This window comes from Melopsittacus undulatus, chromosome 2 (genome assembly GCF_012275295.1).
Source record: "Melopsittacus undulatus isolate bMelUnd1 chromosome 2, bMelUnd1.mat.Z, whole genome shotgun sequence".
Lineage (NCBI taxonomy): Eukaryota > Metazoa > Chordata > Aves > Psittaciformes > Psittaculidae > Melopsittacus > Melopsittacus undulatus.
Genome location: NC_047528.1, coordinates 94,781,499 through 94,802,764, shown reverse-complemented (window position 1 = coordinate 94,802,764; position 21,266 = coordinate 94,781,499). Strand labels below are relative to the sequence as shown.

The 21,266-nt window shown below is 38.9% G+C and overlaps 1 protein-coding gene across 1 annotated transcript in view; it reads right to left on the bottom strand.

Annotated features, from left to right (window-relative positions):
• GRIK1 (glutamate ionotropic receptor kainate type subunit 1) overlaps positions 1-21,266 on the bottom strand; it is a 174,693-nt gene that overhangs the window by 75,788 nt on the left and 77,639 nt on the right. The window contains exons 2-3 of the mRNA XM_034074032.1: positions 2,632-2,799; positions 561-818 (exon numbers count right to left, since the gene is read on the bottom strand). Of these exons, the coding sequence (XP_033929923.1) occupies positions 561-818; positions 2,632-2,799 (426 nt within the window). The remainder of the gene's footprint in view (positions 1-560; positions 819-2,631; positions 2,800-21,266) is intronic.

Below are 21,266 nucleotides of genomic sequence, written 5' to 3'. Positions count from 1 at the left end.
TCCCAGGAACAAGTTTATTATTATATTTTTGTTGCTGTTGTTCTGTGAACAAAAAGGGATGTGTTGTAGGTATTGATTGTCCATGATACACCATTGGACAGCTCTGACTACTGTGTACCCCAGAGGGAGGTTCTTGTCACAAAACAATGAATGATTTTCTCTAAGTTAAGAGTTCCAGACTGGGAACATTTACATGAGCTGTAACTCAGATTCAGGCATCAGTATCCGTCTGACAAGTTGGATTGACTCTAGTTTCAAGGAACATGGTAGTAATTCCATTAAAAATGTTACAGCTTGAACTTTTACATTGTAGATGTGTCCCTCTTAAGATCAACCCCTCACTGGTTCCACAACTGGGAAGCAAAACATAGCTTTTTAAGGTCTGATGAAGTGAATAGCTTTCCAGAAGCCACAGCAGCAGAAGAATAACTGCAGCTTACCAGAAGTTTTTCTTCTATACTCTGAGGAAAACTTCTAAAATACACCAAACTATCACAGTCTCTCTCTCACAGAATTTATTCATATACATGTGTTAACAGAAGTGCACCAGTACTACTTACCTGTGCTGTCTTCATATACTACTGTTACTATTTTCCAGTTGTAGTATAGTACAAGATCCAAAACTGCCCTGCTGATGGCTGCATAGTCTGGGTAGAGGTTGATGTAAAATGCATCTTTGTTGTCCACTGTAGGGTGCTTCCATCGGGTTTGAATATGTGGGACTTCAAGTGCATTGCAAATGGACTGCACTGCACTGACAGAGGAGCTGTGAGAAGGTCCGAAAAGAGCAGCTACACCAAGAGCAAGCTGGTCGCATGCTGAAGGGAAGAGGAAGGGAGAGGAAGAAGATGTTAGTTGGCAAAAGAAAGGAACTTGTGTGATGTTTACTGAGATAATTATTCTCCATCCATCCCCCTTGTTTCAAAGTGAGAATGGGTAACCATGTTTCTCCCCAGATTATTAAGAGATTTGTAAATGGTTCCTGAAAACAGCTTTACTAATTAGCATTATATCCTAGAACCTGCTCGATATAAATACAAACCCCAACTTTTCTGCTCATTACTTTCAGATTATAGTGATTCCTACACTGTTTTTCTCAGAATGGCATTATTCTGGAGAAACCAGAAGTTTTCTTTCTATGCGCTTGCCAAAAGGATGTCACATGAATGAAGTTTTATGGCAGTGTGTCTAGAAATATTTTTATGGAACCACAAAAAGCACTATATGGATTCCTTCCATGACTGGCAAGCTTCTACCAATGTGAGTTGCTTTAATTTCAGGGTACTGAAGGCACATAAACAGTAAAGAGCACTACAATTAATGGCACTCCATAATCTGTGTTTACAAAGCAGGCAGTAAAGCCTAAAGCCCTCAGTAATGACAAAGGAAATAAAGAAAAAACACACACTAACATTTTAGTACCTTTCCAAATCAGTGAAATGCTAGCATCGACAAAAATTTCTTTCTCCTGGTGCCTATATCTCAGACAAAAGGATCCCTCTTGTAGGTGTCTTTTCACTTTTCTTTCCCTCCTGTCTGTTTTTAGGCTAACAGACAGAAGACGAAGTAATACTAATTATATTTCTCCATTAGAAAAATTCATTGCAAATATTTCCAATAAGGTTTACGGGTTGGGGACAAGCCCTGTGCTTAGTTGCAATGCTGTACTCTTTGTAAGTTAGTTCTTCATGGAAAATGTAGAAATCAGTGTGATTGGGTGAAATACTAAGTATACCAACATCCACAAAAAGATGAGATTTTTTAAATTAGTATTTATCTCTTTGATAGTAATACAATAAGACATATCTTTTGCCTTATAGCAAGAACATTTTGTACCACATACAGTGACAGATATCACAGTGAACTGGAAATCACATATGTAAAGTCTTAATGACTTACGGGTCTTTTCTCAGACTTGTTTGCATGAGGTTGTGTGCACACCATGGAATTCCAAGAACTAGATTGCGCTCTATAAAATTCTATCAAGCTTCAAGGTTGCCTCCTAGAGGCAAAGGAATACATGGTGCTCAAGGAAAGCTGTAACTTTTATCCCCTTTCTATTTTGGTCTGCAAACAATTTAGATGCAAGTAAATTAGGCCACAATCTTCCCTTTGAGAAGAAAAGAATAGGAAAAAAAAATCCAAATTTGTCAACTCCAATCCTTCTAGTTATTTATGACAGAGAAATTTACTTCTATCTCTAAACCACTGAAGTGTTAATATTTCAGGACAGGGAGACAACTGGCCTCTGTACTTTAAAGTACAATAGAAATAATTTTTTCAGTATAATGGATATCTGTGTATGTGTTATAATTATGGGTTGTGACATTCCACTGTGTTCCCTGTTAGTCTGTAATCATTTTCTGCAGAATTCCAGGTGGCAAATCTATTTTTTGGAAAGAAAAATGGGTTGGACTTGTCACCTTCCATCTGGGGCTCTTAGCACGCAGAGAGGATGTAGGTGTTTTATCAGAAACTAGATGACAGGTCCAAGTCAAGCTTGATTCTTAGTTCAAATAACCTCAAAAGATTAATTTTATGTTACCATTCATATACACATATTATAATTGGAACAATAAAAGGAGACCAGGCTGGGGAAAGGTAGTAGAGAACAGTAATTGAGATAACTACCTCTTCTCGAGGCTTCAAAACTATCAAAAAGGTTAATTCTCTGGATGTCATAGGTTAATGTGGTATTAGGCATCAGTGTTCTGTTTCTATTAATGTTGGTGACTGCAAACTTGAAAGCCAGTTCTTCAGTATTAACAGGTTCATTTTCCACAGTTTCAAATATCCCTCCTGTTGAAACAGAGATAAATGATAAGTATTATTCACCTTTTCATCACTGTACATAAAAAGAGAAAAATAAATTCTGAACAATAATAATCTTAGTGTCCATAAAATTGCTTTTCAAAGCAGTACAGCAAAAACACATTCAACCATTAGTTAATATCTAGAACGTCACTGTAGATTAACACAATATTATTCACATTGCTTAGACTAACATCAGTGAAAGATGATGCATGTTTATTATTCAGGCCTTTAAAAGTAAAATTTATAAATGCCTGTGAAAACTTCTATCAAGTTCTTAACTAATTAAAGTAGTGATATTCATAGGTCTTGTTCCTCCTGCTCCAATCCAGTCTATGTTAGGAGATGAAACTTGGATGTGTTGGAGATGTTTTCTGAAGAGTTTCTGCAAATCTTGGCAGTACAAGATCCATATTCAGAAGTGTGTTAGGAGCTTGAGTAGAAATGGACTTCAAGTTTTCACTTGAGATCTGTGTCTTAGTAGGCCTTTGTTTTTTTATAAGCCCCAGGCAACACTGTTGGTTATTTCTCAGTTTGCTCAGGGACAAGTGAATATTACTTTTTCAAACCTCATTGCTGAATGAACTGAACTTCTTCAGACAGAAGATTTCACCTCTGTGCTGAAGTATTGAATGATGTCTCCAGTGGTGTAGTATCTACCAGCACCATCATGGCACTGGTTTAAATGTCTCCTGCAAGGACAGTGCTGGATATAGCACAACTGCTCCCAACTTCCTATAATTCCTCTAGAAGAGAACCTGTAAATAATGAATCTGAATTTGACTGTAAATATTCAATCTGAATTTTGGAAGCATAATGGACTTCTTTGGCATATATTCTGGGATGTCTACTCCCTCTAGCCTCTAGAGACTTTATTATGCCAACAACACATTCAGACCGTCTGGGAGCATTGGGATTTGATGAATGCATAATAAACACAGCTAATTTGAAAAAAAATAGCTCCTTTAAACAGCAATCTCCAGCTTCAGTACTTGATTTTGCAAGTATAATTTACTCATTTAGTGCAAGTCACTAGAGAATACTTTGTATTTCTCAGTTACATATTTTTATACTTCCACATGTGAAATCTGAGTCCTAGATATTGCTTTATATTTTCTGAGCATCAGAATGTATTCAGCTAATGTGCTGCAATCTCTTGCAATTTTGATGTCACCAATGTAGGAATAGTGCAGTCATTAGCTGACAATCAGGAAATGGAACACAGTGGAATTAAAACCTGTTTTGAATTTTAACTTAGCAATGAAAACACTGGAGGCTATCAAACCTAAGTTGCCAATGTAATCTCTAGGTACTCTTGAATATGCAGCATTATATTATATTATATCTCAAGCCCATATATAACAACACCTTAACATGACTTAAGCAATTTGCCAACTTAAGCAATTTTCTTGCTCACTATATCTCTTTCTCATTTACAATACACACATATTAGAACCTTAAAGACTTTCTCATTTTTTCCTTTCTCATAAAACATACAAGGTGATTACCAGGAGACTGTGACACACAGAAAGAGATGGGAAAAGTGCTGCTTTTGGACCCAGAATCAAATGTAAAACCTCATGTGGAATGCAAGGATGCAGCAGGATTTTTGAGATTTGCAAACCATAGGATCACCAGAAGGAAAAAAACCTAAAACCTGTTCTTTCAGATCCTATAATTCCTCATTTCAGTAATGATATCAACAACTTTTAAAATTTTCTAGTTAAACAAAATCTGCTTTTCCTCATTTCACCTGAGAAAGACAAGTATTTTCAGTGAGCTATAATGCCAGCTTCGCCTTAGGCCATCAAGATACAACTGCTGTGTTTTGCTTGGACCCCTACAAGAATTAGCAGAATGTTGCTTCATAAGGCAAGATTGATGTCACTGAATATAATGGACAGCCTGAGACAATTATTTAATAGCACAGGGCAAACACCATCTCTCCTAACTTTCAATAAGATGAGCCTCTTAGCATTTAATTGTGGCAAAAAGATATTCTCTATCTTGGAAATCATTATTATGCTATGCCTGTTTTTTTTTTTTTTTTTTGTTTTTGTTTTTTGGTTTTTTTGTTTTAATTAAAACAACTTCATTTCAGGGGGGTTGGAACTAGATGATCTTAAGGTCCTTTCCAACCCTAACTATTCTATGATTCCATGATTTACCCACCTTGAGATAACTTTTATACCTATACATACACAAGCACTTTCTCATTCTAGGACCAGCACTTTTTCTAGACCTCTAATCAGTTTCCTATTTAATAGAGATTAATTTTAATCAATGCATATCTATGAACTATTTATATTTCATCAGCAGAATTTTGCAATTTTTTTCTTGATCCCCTTAAAGAATAGAAGCTTACTGGGCCGAGGAAGGAGTGGAAGGAAAGGAATGATGGAAAGAGTCAAAGTTTTGCATGGATGTGCTTCCTAAGCAAACTAATCAAAACTGTATATGCACTACCACATACACTTCATACTTCAGAGAGGTCTCTCTGGAAGTCAGCTGGATAATCAATAAGTTGGTACCCCTTCAACATATTTTCCAGGTTCCTTTTGTACATGTTAGCATAGCAGTAAAGCACTGAGAGAGAACTTTGGCTGCACACTTTAATTTGATGGTAAGGTACTCGGGATGGATCTGAGTAAGGATGGACAGATAGTCAAGAAGTTCATAATTTTACACAGGAAATTTTGTTCATCTGAACTGGAGATGCTGAATAGGGTGCCATCTAGAGTCTCTGAAAGCTAGTGCTTGCCCTCCCCAGTAGGATGGGGAAGTCCTGAGACCACAAAAGTCATTCTTCCAAGTCAACAAATATTTACTTGACTGAATGTTCCCCTGGTTAAACCCTAAAATAAGCACCTAGTAGTGCTTTGCTTCTCATGAACAAAGTCCGTGAGATAGTTTATGGAGGAAATTGTGGCTTACTGTGAGTGAAGTTTGGGATAGATGCATTATGAAAAGTTTGAATTGCTATCTATCTGAGCTTGATTTTTCTGTTGGCACATATATGTATGGAAGAGTTGAAAAGTCCATAAATATGCATCACAAACAAGCCAGCAGATAAAATCTGTCTGTCCTATGTAGAAGTGTTTCATGCATGTATCCTTACTGATATCTAGCAATTTAGTAAAGTTTCACTTCTCTCGTATTCTGCTGATGACTCTCAGCCAAGTTTAGAATTTATTGTAAGGTCCAGGTTAAAAGAAAATAAAGTAAGTGACAAGTTTGATGAACCAGTTTGTCAGATGATTCATTTAAATAAAGTAATTACTGTACAATATTTTAAAAACAAATTAACCACAGGATTCTACAAGGAAAGAAAAAACAACTTATATTAACTCAAGATAATTACAGACCACTCAGTCTCACCTCTATGCCTGGCAAAATCTTGCAGCAGATGCTCCTGGAAGGCATGCTAAGGCACATGAAAAACAACAAGGTGCTTGGTGACAGCCAGCATGGCTTCACTAAGGGGAAATCCTGCCTGACCAATTTGGTGGCCTTCTATGATGGGGCTACAGAACTGATGGACAGGAGTAGAGCAGTTGATATCATCTACCTGGACTTGTGCAAAGCATTCGACACCATCAAGTACAAGGTCAAACTCGTGTGTCAGGCACAGCTACAGGTTGGGCAGAGACAAGATTCAGAGCAGCCCTGTGGAGAAGGACTTGAGGGTGCTGGTCAATGAGAAAATGAACATGAGCTGGCTTCAGTGTGCACTCAGAGCCCAGAAAACCAACCGTATCCTGGGCTGCATCAAAAGGAGCATGATCAGCAGGTTCAAGGAGGTGATCCTGCCCCTCTACTCTGCTCTCGTGACACCTCACTTGGAACATTGTGTGCAGTTCTGGTGTCCTCAACATCAAAAGGACATGAACTGTTGGAACAAGTCCAGAGGAGGGCCACGAGGATGATCAGGGGACTGGAGCAGCTCCTGTATGAAGACAGGCTGAGAAAGTTGGGGCTGTTCAGCCTGGAGAAGGCTGCGTGGAGACCTCATAGCAGCATTTCAGTATCTGAAGGGGGCCTATAATGATGCTGGTGAGAGACTATTCATTAGGGACTGTAGTGACAGGACAAGAGGTAACAGGTTAGAACTTAAACAGGGGAAGTTTAGATTGGATATAAGGAGAATGTTCTTTACTGTTAGGTTGGTGACGCACTGGAATGGGTTGCTTAGGGAAGCTGTGAATGTTCCATCCCTGGTGGTGTTGAAGGCCAGGTTGGACGAAGCTTTGCATGGCATGCTTTAGTGTGAGGTGTCCCTGCCCATGGCAGGTGGGTTGGAACTAGACAATCTTAAGGTCCTTTCCAACCCTAACTATTCTATGATTCTATATATGAGGCTATTATTGCTAAGCACAAAACCAAGCACTGATTTTCAAAATAGGCTGCTAGTAGCACACATATGGGACACAGCTCAAATTGTTGAGCCCTCCCTTTCACCTCCTCCCCAGTTATTTGATCAGATAGTGAATCCACTGAAGGAGCTTCAGCCGACCAAAGGCTACTTAGTCCTGGTCAGTGACAGACCTGGCCTTTCTTCTGCATAGGTGCTACATCTGCCCCCATGATGAGTGGGATTGGCCACCTGAGTCATCAGGAAGCTGCCTACCAGAAAACAGATAAGTGACAGAGCTATGCGGGTTGCTCTGCTTCACATGGATGTCAACACCTCCCAGGGGCTGTCCCCTCTGGTAGAGCTGATAAATAATTCCAAATGTAGGTTACCTGATCCTACTGAGTGCAGGGAGTAACTCTGCCAGCCACATGTGAGAACATCAGCAGCAGAACCCAACATTAGCATTAGATTCACTTAACTGGTAATCCTGCTTCAGCGCACATGTGTGACAAAACCTTTCACTGTCAGCATTTACTTTATAAAGTGATGTCTGTGAGGTTGAAGGAAAAAAGCTGTATATGCCCCTACTTTGAATTTAGCTGTGGAAAGTAAGAGGAAAATGACTACTTGGTTAATGTTGCTTTGACAGAAATGAAGGCTGAGCCACATGAGTGACTGCTCTTCAGAGAGGATCAAGGGATATGAGTCAAACTGACAAATATGACAAAGCATCAGCCCCATTCATCCTCTGAAGGTAAAACAAAAAAATTCTACGGCAAGTAAAATGTCAAAAATATAAAGGCGCATCTCAGTAGGCAGACCTGAAAAAGCAGTTCCACTCCTCCTGAGCAAGCAAATGCTTCCACTTAAAGGGGTCATCATGGACCGAGAGTGTTTTAGAAAAGGTTATGGCTGAATCAATTTCCATACCTCTCAATGTGTCTCAATATTTTGCTTCAAGACAAGGCAGAATTCAAAACCTTGCTATTGGGAAAATTCTTTATCCCTGTTTTAAAAACAGTCATAAACAATAACAGCTATAAACTGTTGACCTTTTTGATGGCAGTTATCAACTTATCTCCCTAAGCTTCTTTGGTCAGGCTTCTTTAAAGCAAAATATCTCACCAACATATTTCAGTCCCAATACAGCAGATGTATTGTGGTTTTTAGCTGCATATATATAGAACTACCTGAGTAGCCTTGAATGAATTTCTGTGATTTCAGTCAGTTGTATCACTTTGATACTTTCAAAGTAAAATGCTAACTTTTCAAAATACTTTAAAAATCTACATCCCTCTTGCAGGGAGATTTTTGTTACCTACTCCACAGCAAATGCAAGAACAGCATCTTACTGCTTTAGCTTGGGTTTTTTTTTTGTTATTTGTTACTCTATTAAGATACTATAGAAAGACACATGAAATGGAGATAGGCTTGCAGGGAAAGACAGTGCCGATAGCCTGCAAAACAGAGTTATGAAAATGCAGTGCTTTTCTAGGGTGGTCTCTATTTCTGACACATAAAGGAGACAGAAAGAGAAAAAATGTGTTCTGCTCTTAAGGCAGCCCAAACCCAGTGGTCACCACAGACAGACATGCCAAAAAAGAAGTTGTTTTTCAAATGTAGATCTTACTCTGTGACATTCTCATTTTCATTATCTTGGTGGATAAATATCATATATCCTAGTTAAATTGTTATAAGTCTTTCCAGTACATGGATGGCTGTGAGGCAGCTCCATGCAGGTCTGTGTCCACACTTATACACTGGAACAGCAGTCAACCTTCTTCTCATGGCAGGATTCAACTGTGCATCAGCTACTGAATTGAGCTCCAGACATTTTTTATAATATTCTTTATTAATAATCTCTACTTTTTAACCAGTGGAAAATACTGGCAGTTTAAGGAAGACAATTGCTCATACAGTTAAAATAAAGTGTTGCTGAATACTAAATACAGTATTAGAATAACAGAATCATAGAATAGTTAGGGTTGGAAAGGATCTTAAGATCATCTAGTTCCAACCCACCTGCCATGGGCAGGGACACCCCACACTAAACCATGTCACCCAAGGCCTCATCCAACCTGGCCTTCAACACTGCCAGGCACCCCATTCCAGTGCCTCACCACCCTAACAGTAAAGAACTTCCTCCTTATATCCAATCTAAACTTCCCCTGTTTAAGTTCTAACCTGTTACCTCTTGTCCTGTCACTACAGTCCCTAATGAAGAGTCCATCCCCAGCACCTTTATAGGCCCCTTCAGATACTGGAAGGCTGCTATGAGGTCTCCACGCAGCCTTCTCTTCTCCAGGCTGAACAGTCCCAACTTTCTCAGCCTGTCTTCATACAGGAGCTGCTCCAGTCCCCTGATCATCCTCATGGCCCTCCTTTGGACTTGTTCCAACAGTTCCATGTCCTTTTGATGTTGAGGACACCAGAACTGCACACAATGTTCCAAGTGAGGTGTCACGAGAGCAGAGTAGAGGGGCAGGATCACCTCCTTGAACCTGCTGATCATGCTCCTTTTGATGCAGTCCAGGATACGGTTGGCTTTCTGGGTTGTGAGCGCACACTGAAGCTGGCTCATGATCATTTTTTCATATTCAAGGACCATGAGTCAATACACCAGATATAATGAGATTTAAAAGATACATTTCTGGGATTTTTATTTCCTGACAGATATTTGTCTCCCAGCATGCCATCTCTTTCCTTCAGCCAGCAATACAAGCAACTTAAACACAATAAATCAGCTACTTATATATGCATGTGACTCTAGGAGTAGCCATATTAGTAGTAACACCAAGTATTTTGATATTCTGACAGAAATGAAAGTGAGAAACAGAAGGTGTCAATAAAGCTGAAAGCCATATGTTGTTTATGTTCATATTCAGGTTCTACACTTCGAAAGAACGCTGTTTGAAAACAAACATGCTGACCATGCAGTAAAAGCTGTTTGAAATATTAAAACATACAGGAAAATAGTAGAGGAAAAAAACAGAGCTAAGATTAACAATTAAGATTTTCCTCATAAAGACATAGGTATTCTTCCACTGAATAGAGAAAAAAGGGACTTTCTATGATTTGTAACTCTTTCCAGTTAAGGATAAATTCCTCATTTCTGTATTACTGATGTCCAGATTTCCTTTTCTTGTCTAGGGATGTCCTACTTTCATAGTCTGAGCATAAGATGCGCACCTTCTCATCTGCCTGGGGAGGTGTTTGGTGCACAGGATGACACACTGAATAAGTGATGTGTAACCACAGGGCCTGCTGGTTGTCACTGCTCCATCCCTGTAGCTTTGAGCCACCAACAGCTTCCAAAGGAAACCCAGCGCCATGACATGCAGGTGATTTGCTAGCAGAATTTCCAGAAACATCTGAACATCTATCTCCTGGAGGGATTTATGCTCCAAGAAGTCTCCCCTCCTTTCCACAGCACCATCTGAAAACAGGAGGTCCATGAGACCTAATTATAACCCATCTGTCAGTCACCAAAGAGAAAGGAGAGTTAAAATCCTAATGACCGTGAAGACATGTGTCACTGTTTTCCCAAAAGGGAGGCTGTTGCTGATGCCAAGTAGGAGATTTATAAAGCCAAATTAGCATGCAGTTTGCCCTTGTTCTCTGTCGGTATAGATATGGACTCACATCACTCTGATGACAGGATGGCTATGGACTCACATGCACTTCTTTAGCTCAGTGAGGCTGGTAGAGCAGTAAGGATATACCTGTTGGCTCAAAAAGGACCAAGACACAGTGAAATGGTGCTTATGAAGGTTTTTTCTCCAGATAATGTCCACTTACAGAGTTAAAGATCTTGCTACTTGCAGTGAAAGCACTTGCTACTGGAAACCCTCTCCAAGCATTTTTTTCCATCCTTGCCTCTTACCAGAGGACATACTGTCCTATGCCACATGGTGTCTGACCATGGTGTGTATGCCACATGGTGTCTGACTAAGAGTCAGTGCAAATGCATTCGTTACAGAGTTAAGTCTGCACATTCAGCTTACTAGAAAAGAATAATCAACTGAGTTATTACTTAAAGGCTTACCTTCAGCAGACAGTTTAACAGCATCTTTCTGTTCAAAGTTACCTCAATGTGTAAGACTAGCCCAGAAACTGTCCATTACCTCTGAATTATACATGACTATAAATCAATCTCTTACATGTGTGGGTGTATATTACAAGAAAAAAAGTTTCTTAGAAAGAATCATTAACAATCACAATCCTACAGCAAACAATTACTTGTATTTTACATTTGCAAATTCAGGCTGAAGTGGGTTTACTCCCCTAGGTTTTTATGGAATTATATGCAAGGGGTTTGCATTTGGCTCACAGAATGCAAACTGAAATCATTAGCAGTCTTTGCACAGGTGAGTTTAGCCTTGCAAAAGGGAAGTCTGAGTTAGACAGCTATTATCTTCCTCATTTTATAGACAGTGAAACTGGGAGCTTGAGCCTCTTTCCTATGAACACTCTGTCGTCAATCTGTTCAAAAGCTGTTTTGGAAACCTTCCATACATTGTGTTCTGTTTCAGATTATTTCCTCCCTTTTTCAAGCCGCTGTTCTTACCTTGGCATTCACCATCTTTGCATTCACTCAGCCTGGTTCCTGTCCAGTGTGTCTTCAATTTTATTCCTTATTGCTAAACCCTGCCAAATGTCACTGCCATTTCATTGCCTGTGCCACATCCTGGATCTAGATAATATTTCCTCTGTAACTTATCATCCATCTGTGGGCTCCTCTTTGAGGATGCACTTCAAACAAAACTCAAAGCCGATACCCTTGCCCTTTCTACACTCTACCCTCCTTGTTTTCAGCCATCTAAATCTAAAATAAGAGATGGTGGGCACAGAAAGGCAAATACCTGACTCTGGTGCTCACCTGGATTTTCTGCCTCCCATATCCCCATCTCTGCATTTATTTGTTCTGCTGTCTGTACATTACAAGCTCCTCCAGGCTACAAGAAATCTGCCACCAAACAGAATAATTCGGAGTAGGGCTGGCCTTGAGGGTCATGGTTACATTTCCTTTCCAGGTCTGCAAGGTAGAACCGGGAGCTGAAACCTGGGACAGGCTCATGGCCTGAAACTTGACCAAGAAAGATGAAAGGGGGTGCAATTGAGGCATGAAACACAGCAAATGTGAGTATTGTTTTCTTAAGAAGATTAGGTTTGTTTATAGGAAAGTCACTGACTATTTGACAAATTGAGTATCTCATATATTCAAAACTGCACATCAGAAATCCAACACTGGGCATGTATTTAGGACGTGACTGTATTCCAGTCACTTTTGTGAAGATTTTTCTCTCAGCTTTAACAACAGGTGAGGAATTGTTTATCATGTTTTGCAGTCTAATCCTAATCACAGGGACTCAGCCTTTCTGTTACTTTCATGCAACGCAGTTAGTGCTTAATTACATAGTGATGAAACTGGTAGAGATCACATTTCAGCTTCAGATCTCATGCAGACAGGTGTAAGGTCTGTGACTGCCAAAGAGCTACAATCCCTTATATCTGGTCTGAATACATAATTCACAGCAAACAAGACCTAGTTAAAGATCAAGATGAAGAGCACAAATGAGGGAAAAGGTATTAAACAGAAAATGGTAAAGCATTTCTCTATCCAAAACATTCTTTATGAGAGCCAAGGACAGGTTTTTATAACTATTTGTGCTCTAGCAAGGTGCTGCATTCAGCAATGCTTTTATCATTTGGAAAGCAGGGATAAAATTATGTATGCATGTATACACATATATGAAAATTTGATCTTATTAAGATACAAAGGTCTGCCTTTTCCAATGGGATTTATTCCAGTTCGTCTTTTGAGTTTGGAGATATTTCCCAAAGGTTTGGTTAGCATGATTCATGTTATAGAATTTCTAAAGTAATGAACTTTCTTTTTTTAACAGTGAAATAAAAATGGTTGACCTGATTTAGGTATCTCCTGCAATACAGGGGCAATACTAGCTGGAAAACAAAGACTCATTTCAGAGGTGCAAACTCTCTATTTGACAGAAATTTTAAAAAACTATTGTCTTGCTGCCTTTATTGTATTGCTTTTACTTGATGCAAAGGCTAGTCAGGAGGTACAGAAAATGTAAGATAATACATATGTTATTTATATATCTATATGTTTGTTGTTCTTTCCCACACATAACTCCACTTGGCCAAACTAGCTATCAATGCATTGCAGCATCAATTTCAAATAAGAAAAAAACCTGGTTTTGAGAGGGAAAAAAATGGTTCTAATTATCCAGTTACATATGCAATATTTGGCCACATCAAATGCTATTTCCATCCATGCATCAACGAGAGAATAAGAATTGTTTCCATTCACTTCTTGGAACTAGAAATAAAGAGATGAGCTTTGCAGAGACAATGGTTAGATTTTGTGTGAGATGTTTTCCCAGAAGGAGGGTACTGGCTAAAGCAGCACACAGAGAATTTCAACATCCCACTTCCTCTCTGCCCATACATATGATCTGGCCCACTTGGCAGAGCATGGCTTGTATGCTGTACTTTGCAAAAGTACACAGCAGATCAAGCCTTCAACAGAACCACATTTTAATCACGATGTGTGGTATGAACAGAGCTGTTCTCTTCAGAGCTCCCCAGGAACCCCATGAAACAAGTCAGTGCTGTTGTGGGATGCACTCGCTGCAGCACAATGAAGAAGCCCGCCCAATGCAGATCCTCTGCTAAGTGCATCAGGCGAATGTTTTGGCTCAGTGCGAGCACAGCCAAAATGCTCATCAGGATAGTTAGAGTATAAAGTAATAAAACCATTCTCTTAGTTAATGAAATTATCTTGGTGAATGTGTTTGTTAACTGCACATTGGCAGCAGCTATGTGGCTGGATCCATCCAGGGCTGGATAGCCCTGTGCCTTTCGGTGTAATCTTCCTGTTGTAATCTTCCTGCTCTGTCACTTGTGGGGCAAAAACATCCCAGGACTCTGCAGAAAAAGTGGTTACATTCCCTGAAGGTTTTCAAACTTCCCTCACCACCATTTTGTTCAGCAGAAATAAGGCTAAAAGTTTCTACTCGTTTAGATAGGTTTTGATCAAATTCTCTCATGGCTAAGCATTTCTCTCACCCTGCTGTAACAATTTAAATAGTCTCACTGGAAGAGAAACTTACTTCCTGGTGTCTTTAAAATCTTTGAGAGCAATACCTCACAGGTATGGTTTTCCTGCATGTCTGTCTGACTCAGAAGGTTTATCTCTGAGACATCCAGACATCTTGACATATTAATCGCTGATCATGTGCTGGACTGCAAGTTGCTTCTGAAAATGGAAAGGGATGGAAAGGCGACATGAAAGTAGAGAGGAAGGAACAATCAGAGAAATAACCCCCCTACATTTATGTTAAGGAATAAAGGAAGGGAAAAATAATTTTACATAAATAAAAAGCAGACAACGAGAATGAAAAGAAAGCTGTTAACTGAAGACTAATGGCATCAAGCTGCAGAAATTCATGGAAGTTTTATTTACTCATTTTACCTGGTTCCATATCAAAAGTATTAGATTACTTAAAAAAATATAGTAAGATTTGTTACAGATATAAAGTATTTGTACCTTACAATTGAGGAAACCTTGAGCCAAACAGAGCAATAGAGACCCTATCAAACAGAACAGCAAGAAAATTGTATTTGGAGGGGTTTTGCCACCTGGTAGGTACCTCATTACAACAGGAGGTATGCATGTGTAAAAAAACATGCTTTACCACCTTCCCTGCAGTAGCTGCAATATATTACACTTTCCAGACAGCAGCAATCAATACAGTATGTGCAGCCATTTTACCTTTTTTTTTCTGCACTTTGGCACCAGATGACCCAAAGAAAGATGTATAGATTCATTCTACTGAAGTCCTGAAAAGGTTACGCAGGAGAGCTATCCCTAGGTGTGAGAACATAATCTTACTATAAAGCAATTGTGAGCCTGCATATGCAATGAAACTACTTCATGATTAACCATTTTTCTCAAGCTGTTAGAAATAGAAAGACATTTCAAAATCCTAGACTATACTTTGAAATGTGCATTACTCAGTAAACAGCATTTTTATGCATAAACATCAGGGTCATATTTTTAAAAATTATATACTCTTTCTTTTCAGGAGTACCCATTAAGCACTATTATCTCTAAGATGCTTAGGAATATAGTCTATATTAAAGCTGAAGAAATCTGAGCTTATCCTGAAAAAGCATGGATAAACTCAGATCACAGACTATTCAAAAGTACATCCTCTGCAGAAAGGAGGTGGTGGTGAAGGGAAGTTTATGTGGGTATGGGGGACACTTTAAGTCAATTGCTCTTTTCTTTCTGAAATCCACCTGCTACAGTTCCTCTAAAGGCCGTGCTGCCTATCAATCCAGGAATGATTGACATGGTGGATGCCAAGAAGCCCCCAGGTAGCAAGCTACAGCAAAGATCTTCATTTATAAATTACTATGGACACTTTGCACTGTTAAGAATGTAAAACATTAAGGATACAAAGATTACATCTGCTTTTGCTGTGACACTCTGTGCATAAAGTAATAGTGAATTTTAACTTTGCTTTCCTTCTAATATGCAACAATGTTTTTATGGTAGATTTGTTTGAGCCTGAAGCTGGTCCTCAGTCTGGAGGAAAGACTTAGAATCATTCAGCTAAAATGGAGAGCACTTTACTCACGACTGTCACTGCCCTTCCTTCTCCCACTGTGGTTGCAGGTCCCCAGGGCTCTTTGCTAACCCTGCTGAAGTCTCACTTTATGGCTGGAGCCTCTGCCCCACTAGTGTAGGCACTAAAGGCAGTCAGTAGAGAAGGACTAAGCCAGAAAACAGGAATCCTGCCTCAGTTCTTGTGTATTTATCTTTCTCAAAAAGGGGGAAATGTGACCTCGATCGTCTTTATTTTTGTTGTTGTTGTTACAGTAATATGAGAGACTTGCGTAGCGCAGGGCAGCCAATAAACCAGGAGCTAGGACAGTGGCCTGAGATATGTGCCTCCTCTCTCCAGCCTTACAGGGAAATGCTGGTTTATACACAAACAAACTTGGTCAACAAAACAGTGACAGTATGGGTCTGTTTCTGTGAAAAGCATAATAAAAATTTTTGTGACAAATTTGAGGCCAGGACATGTGCAGCCTTCCAACGCTTCTTTCCTGCATGAGGCAACATGTCCTATACTCTTAACACCGAGCAGCTGAATCAGAAATCTTCCAGATTCAGCTTCAAAAGTACACCAAAGACAACACTTGGGAACTTCTTGGCATTTTCCTCTGCTGTCCACATCTACAATCCTGGCAGATGCAGACCTCCAGCAGAGCATGGAAGAAGGGAATCAGTGCAGGGAAGCTGCTGTTCTCCACTCCTCCTCCCTCAGCATTATCTTTCATTTGTATCTTCTCAATGTGCATCCCCATCCTTGCTGCCTTTCTTCCCTGCAGGTCTGCTCAACTTCATTTAGGTGCAAACTTCAGTCCTCATCAGACTAAAATGATGGCATTTCTTGTAACATCTCAGCAAAGGGTAACACCAGCTATGTTTTATAGCTATTAGATAAAGGTGGAAGCTCAGAACCCAGAACATGTGCATTAATAAAACACAGGCAGTTTGACATACTGCTTTCTGAGCTTGTCTGGTTTACAGGGGACTATGTAACATGTCTATTAGGAAAAGATTATTCTATGGAAGAAGCCTTGAGCTCCTCTGACCAAAACCCCAAAACAATCCAAAACAAAAACCAAAACAAAAAACAAGCCAAAAAGACTGGCATCCTGCATAGCCCCCTTGAGTATGTTCATGCTGCAGCTAACCTAGTGGACGATTTTCCCAAGTCTCTTTTACTGCTCTTGTGCACAGCTGAGCCTGTTCAACATGACAAAGACTTGCAGACTTCTAGAAACAGTTACAAAATACAGGTAAGAGTGTCAGAAGCCACTTGGATCACGTCAGGTATGTAATTAAGGAAGTATAAACCTGAAGTTTAAAAACAGAAACTTAAAGAAGATGGGATTTAATTGATTTTCATTAAAATAAATACCCCTCCTCCCTCTTTTTTTTAGTGATATAGAGAAAGGACATAATACCAAATGTTACCAGGTTTCACACTGGATCACTTGTTTCGATTCTCCTGAAACTCCAAGCACACCACTGGGGTGAGATGCTTCACTGAGAGTCCTCCACAGTTTGTAAGATGCAAGGAAATAGGTAGGTTTTGCTCAGTATTTTAAAGAATAATGAACCTAGAGATATTTTTTCTCATCCTGCTGGATTATGCTTTCCCTCTTTTACCAGTAATAACATAGTTTCATCCTCAAATCTTCAAGTATCAAAAAGGAATGCACAGAAAATGAGCTGGCATTTTTCTAAACAAGGTATTATTTATATTGCAGTCTCAGCATAGCAGGTGCCGTCAAGAAAAATAGCAGGATACATTTCCAGTCTTGGAAAGAATAATGTCTAAGTAGGCTCATCTAAGATTATGCTTTTAAGGGCGGGGATTGCAGATTACTCTTACAAGTAATATTTAATCAGCATCTGCACCTTGAGCTGCCATATTTCTTTATAATAATGATGTTTGGCTCTTGAAAAGACATTTAGCTGAGGTGTCTGCAATTTAAAGCTTTCTTGGTAATTATCAATCTGGAACATTTCTATTCCTCAATCTGCTGAGGGCCATTTGTGTCTGAAAAATATCTTATTCGCATCTACATTTGCAAATGTTAAAGTAACAAGTGTAAACAGAATGCATCTGCACCTAATAACAGCTTTACATGAAGTGTTAAATTATACAACTTCAATAGGAATTTGGGAAAGCAACCCAAACAACCACAGCAACACTAGTTTTTTGTTTGGGTTTTTTGGGGGTTTTGTTGTTTTTTTTTTATGTTCCCCCCACCCCCAAATGTATATTCTTAAAAAAACATGATCTAGCCAGGCTGATTTGAAAATATTTAGAACATGCAGGGGAAACCAAGACTTCTCAGTAGTGTTAAACCCTCTGATGGAGAACCATATGTTTCCTACCCATAATGGGGTCTAAATTAAAGGGAATGTAAGAGCTTTAACTCCAGAAACTCTTGCTTTGAAGGAACTTTCTGGGTGGCATCATCACATTTCTTGATGCTGAACATCCCTAGAAGTTCTTTGGAATCAAACTTTTCATTTGTATGTGAATCTGGGGACTTGAGTGGCTCCTACTCAAGTGACTCACAAAATCTGTAAAAGAGGTAAATTTTAGGTAAGCCACCTTCATGTTATATAGGCAAATCTCAGGATAACTGAGCTAGCAATATTATAACCACATAAAACCCAAACATGAAATGTTTAACATTTGTACCTGGTGCATACATACACATTTATTTCAACAGCAATCATACTCAGATTGAAGCATTCCAATGCTGGGATTTACTACCCAATTTGCAAAGATGAAATCAGTATAAAACTGAGTAGAAAAACCTATAGTAGCCACATATTTTTCCTTCTTTATTTCCTCTCCAGAATTTTTTTTACAGGTAGCACTTTTTAGCATGCTCCAAGAGCTATATGCCACAGATATGATTTCTCTTACGGGGACTGTGAAAGGCTTATCACATTCTTAAAAACCAACAAAACCCCTCAAATGTGTATACATCCCTCCTAATCATCAAGCATGAAGTGAAAATTCAAAATGTATTCTATCTTATATTTGATTGCAAATGAAATTATGGTATCATGACTGTACACAATGACCCTTGGATTTTTACTGTGAAGCCTAGGGAGTCTGTACTAGCATTTGAAAAAAATTCAGTAGCAGTGATTTGGCTGAAGCAGTATGAAGATGGGCAAAGTACACTGGCCATTATCCATTTCCTGTACAGAGATGTCATATGCATGCAAATTTTACATTCTTGAAAAGATTAGCATGTTATGCACATTATGTTAGCAGTTTCAAGCACTTGTACAATGTGTGATTAAAATTGTGCTGCACTGAAGATATACTTTTAGATTTTAGATTTCTTTGGTTGATTCATAACAACGTGTGTCTGCAGGACTATTTTCTTCCCTTCTGTTTTCTCTTTATTCCTGATCTAGCCTTACCTATAAGCAATGTAATTGAAGCCCCACCCAGACTTCTCAAAGCCATGGATCAAGCTCAAATTTTGCAAGAAAAATTCTGACAGGATGTAGTATGGCATTAGATACTGCATTTCCTCATGTCTAAACACTCAAACAGCTTAAGTGGGAACAGCTATATCAGGAATTATTAACACTAGTTAGAGATGTTAGCTATTATTTGGGTGACATGGTATAGTTGTTTGGGTGACATGGCTTAGTGTGAGGTGTCCCTACCCATGGCAGGGGGGTTGGAACTAGATGATTTTAAGGTCTGTTCCAACCCTAACTATTCTATGATTATCGTTATTGCACCTTATTGCACTTTATTGCACTTATTGTACTTTATAATATTATAGTTATACTTAGTTGTAATTATCATAGTTATTGATGGAAGTTCAATATCTACTCCTTTTCTTAAAAAAAAAAAGATGGAACTTTTGATTGTGGAAAATTTTATAAATGGGTTAATTTGACAAACTGTGGCTTAATATTAAATTATTAAGAAAAAAACAATGAAAGAAAAAGACAATTCTCTAAAAAACTGGATAAATCTCTTGGCTCTAGGAGGTGAATATCTGAGTTACTAAATCACTCCTTGGATTTCTAAAGTATAAAAGTTGGTGCTACTAGGTATAGTTATTATGTGGGTTTTTTAGCCTCATAGCTTCATTGTCAGAAATTTCAATCAAAAGTCCATAAAATAATCTTGCCATGAAGAGGAAACTGTAATTACTTATAATCAGTACAGTGCATAAAGTATGGCTTTTATTCAATTAAATAATTCCATAGTTTATGGAACAAATTATGGCCATAACAGCTATAATTTCAATGTGTCACCATCAACCAGGAGAGAAAAAACTTCAATTTCAAAATAAAATTTAAAATTCAGCTGAGGGCACACTAGATATTTTTCCCTTGCTCGGTGCTTCACTTTTCCTTTCTGCAGGTAAAAACTCCTATACATTGTGTTACTTTGAATTATCTTGACACTTTCTACATTTGAATGGGCTCAGATTTTTTGGAAACTCTATATTAAGTCTGTTTCAAAGTGACACCAAGACTATCTTTCCCCTGAAAATCAAACAGAGCTTGGATTGAGCTCCTGACGTCTACACATTTGAAAACCTCAGGATGAATTACCATAACAAGACGATAGAATTTGTTTCAGGTTCCTGAAGCTGTTAGGTTTTGTGGCCTTGGAAAAGTGGAGAAACAGAACTAGAACTAGAACTACCTGAATGACTTCACCAGTTCATGTCAAGCATGAAATGAAGCTCTGGAAGAGATATTCAGCTAAGGTTTTCAGATGTCCATGGTCACTTAGAAATGCCTTCTAAGGGGAATATGGCAGAGCTTGAGGAAAGCAGGATATAAAGGTGTGGGGGACTAAAAGGTCTTCTGGAATGGGGCACCCTTGTCTAGCAGATTATCATATAAACTGTTCAGATTCAGGCAGGCATATGTAGAAAGAAACAGATTATTTCTCTCAGAGTATGTGATTCTTGACCCCCTGATAGGAATGCAACTTTTCTCTTTCTATTCAACAAAATTAGTATTTAACCCTGTATACGCAGTCTATAATATTATCATACTGGTTTCAGTAAGTCAAGAAATAGGGTATTACAGTGAAACCCTGCTATTCAAACATTCACTGAGTGGTGCAGATGTGGCAAAGTGGCTGCTCAGGTTTACTGTGTTAGCACATTCTTCCTTCCCTTCATGTTTTGCCTAGTTATTTTGTGCCTACAAAATCAAAATGCTGGTGCCTGCTGATCATGACTCTGATCTCAGTACCACTTAAGTTTCTCAGGCTACAGCTATTCACTGTTGCAGATAACTTACTTGCAACATACACTAAAGATACCAAGGGAGCCATGTTTGTGTATTAGAAGATACACTTGGCACAAGAAGTGAAGCAAACACAGAGATATCAGTAGTTATTATTTTCCCTAACGCGCAAACCTGAAACATCGCTAAGGGCATGGCACCTGGGGATGGACAAGCCTCCAAAGACCTGCAGGC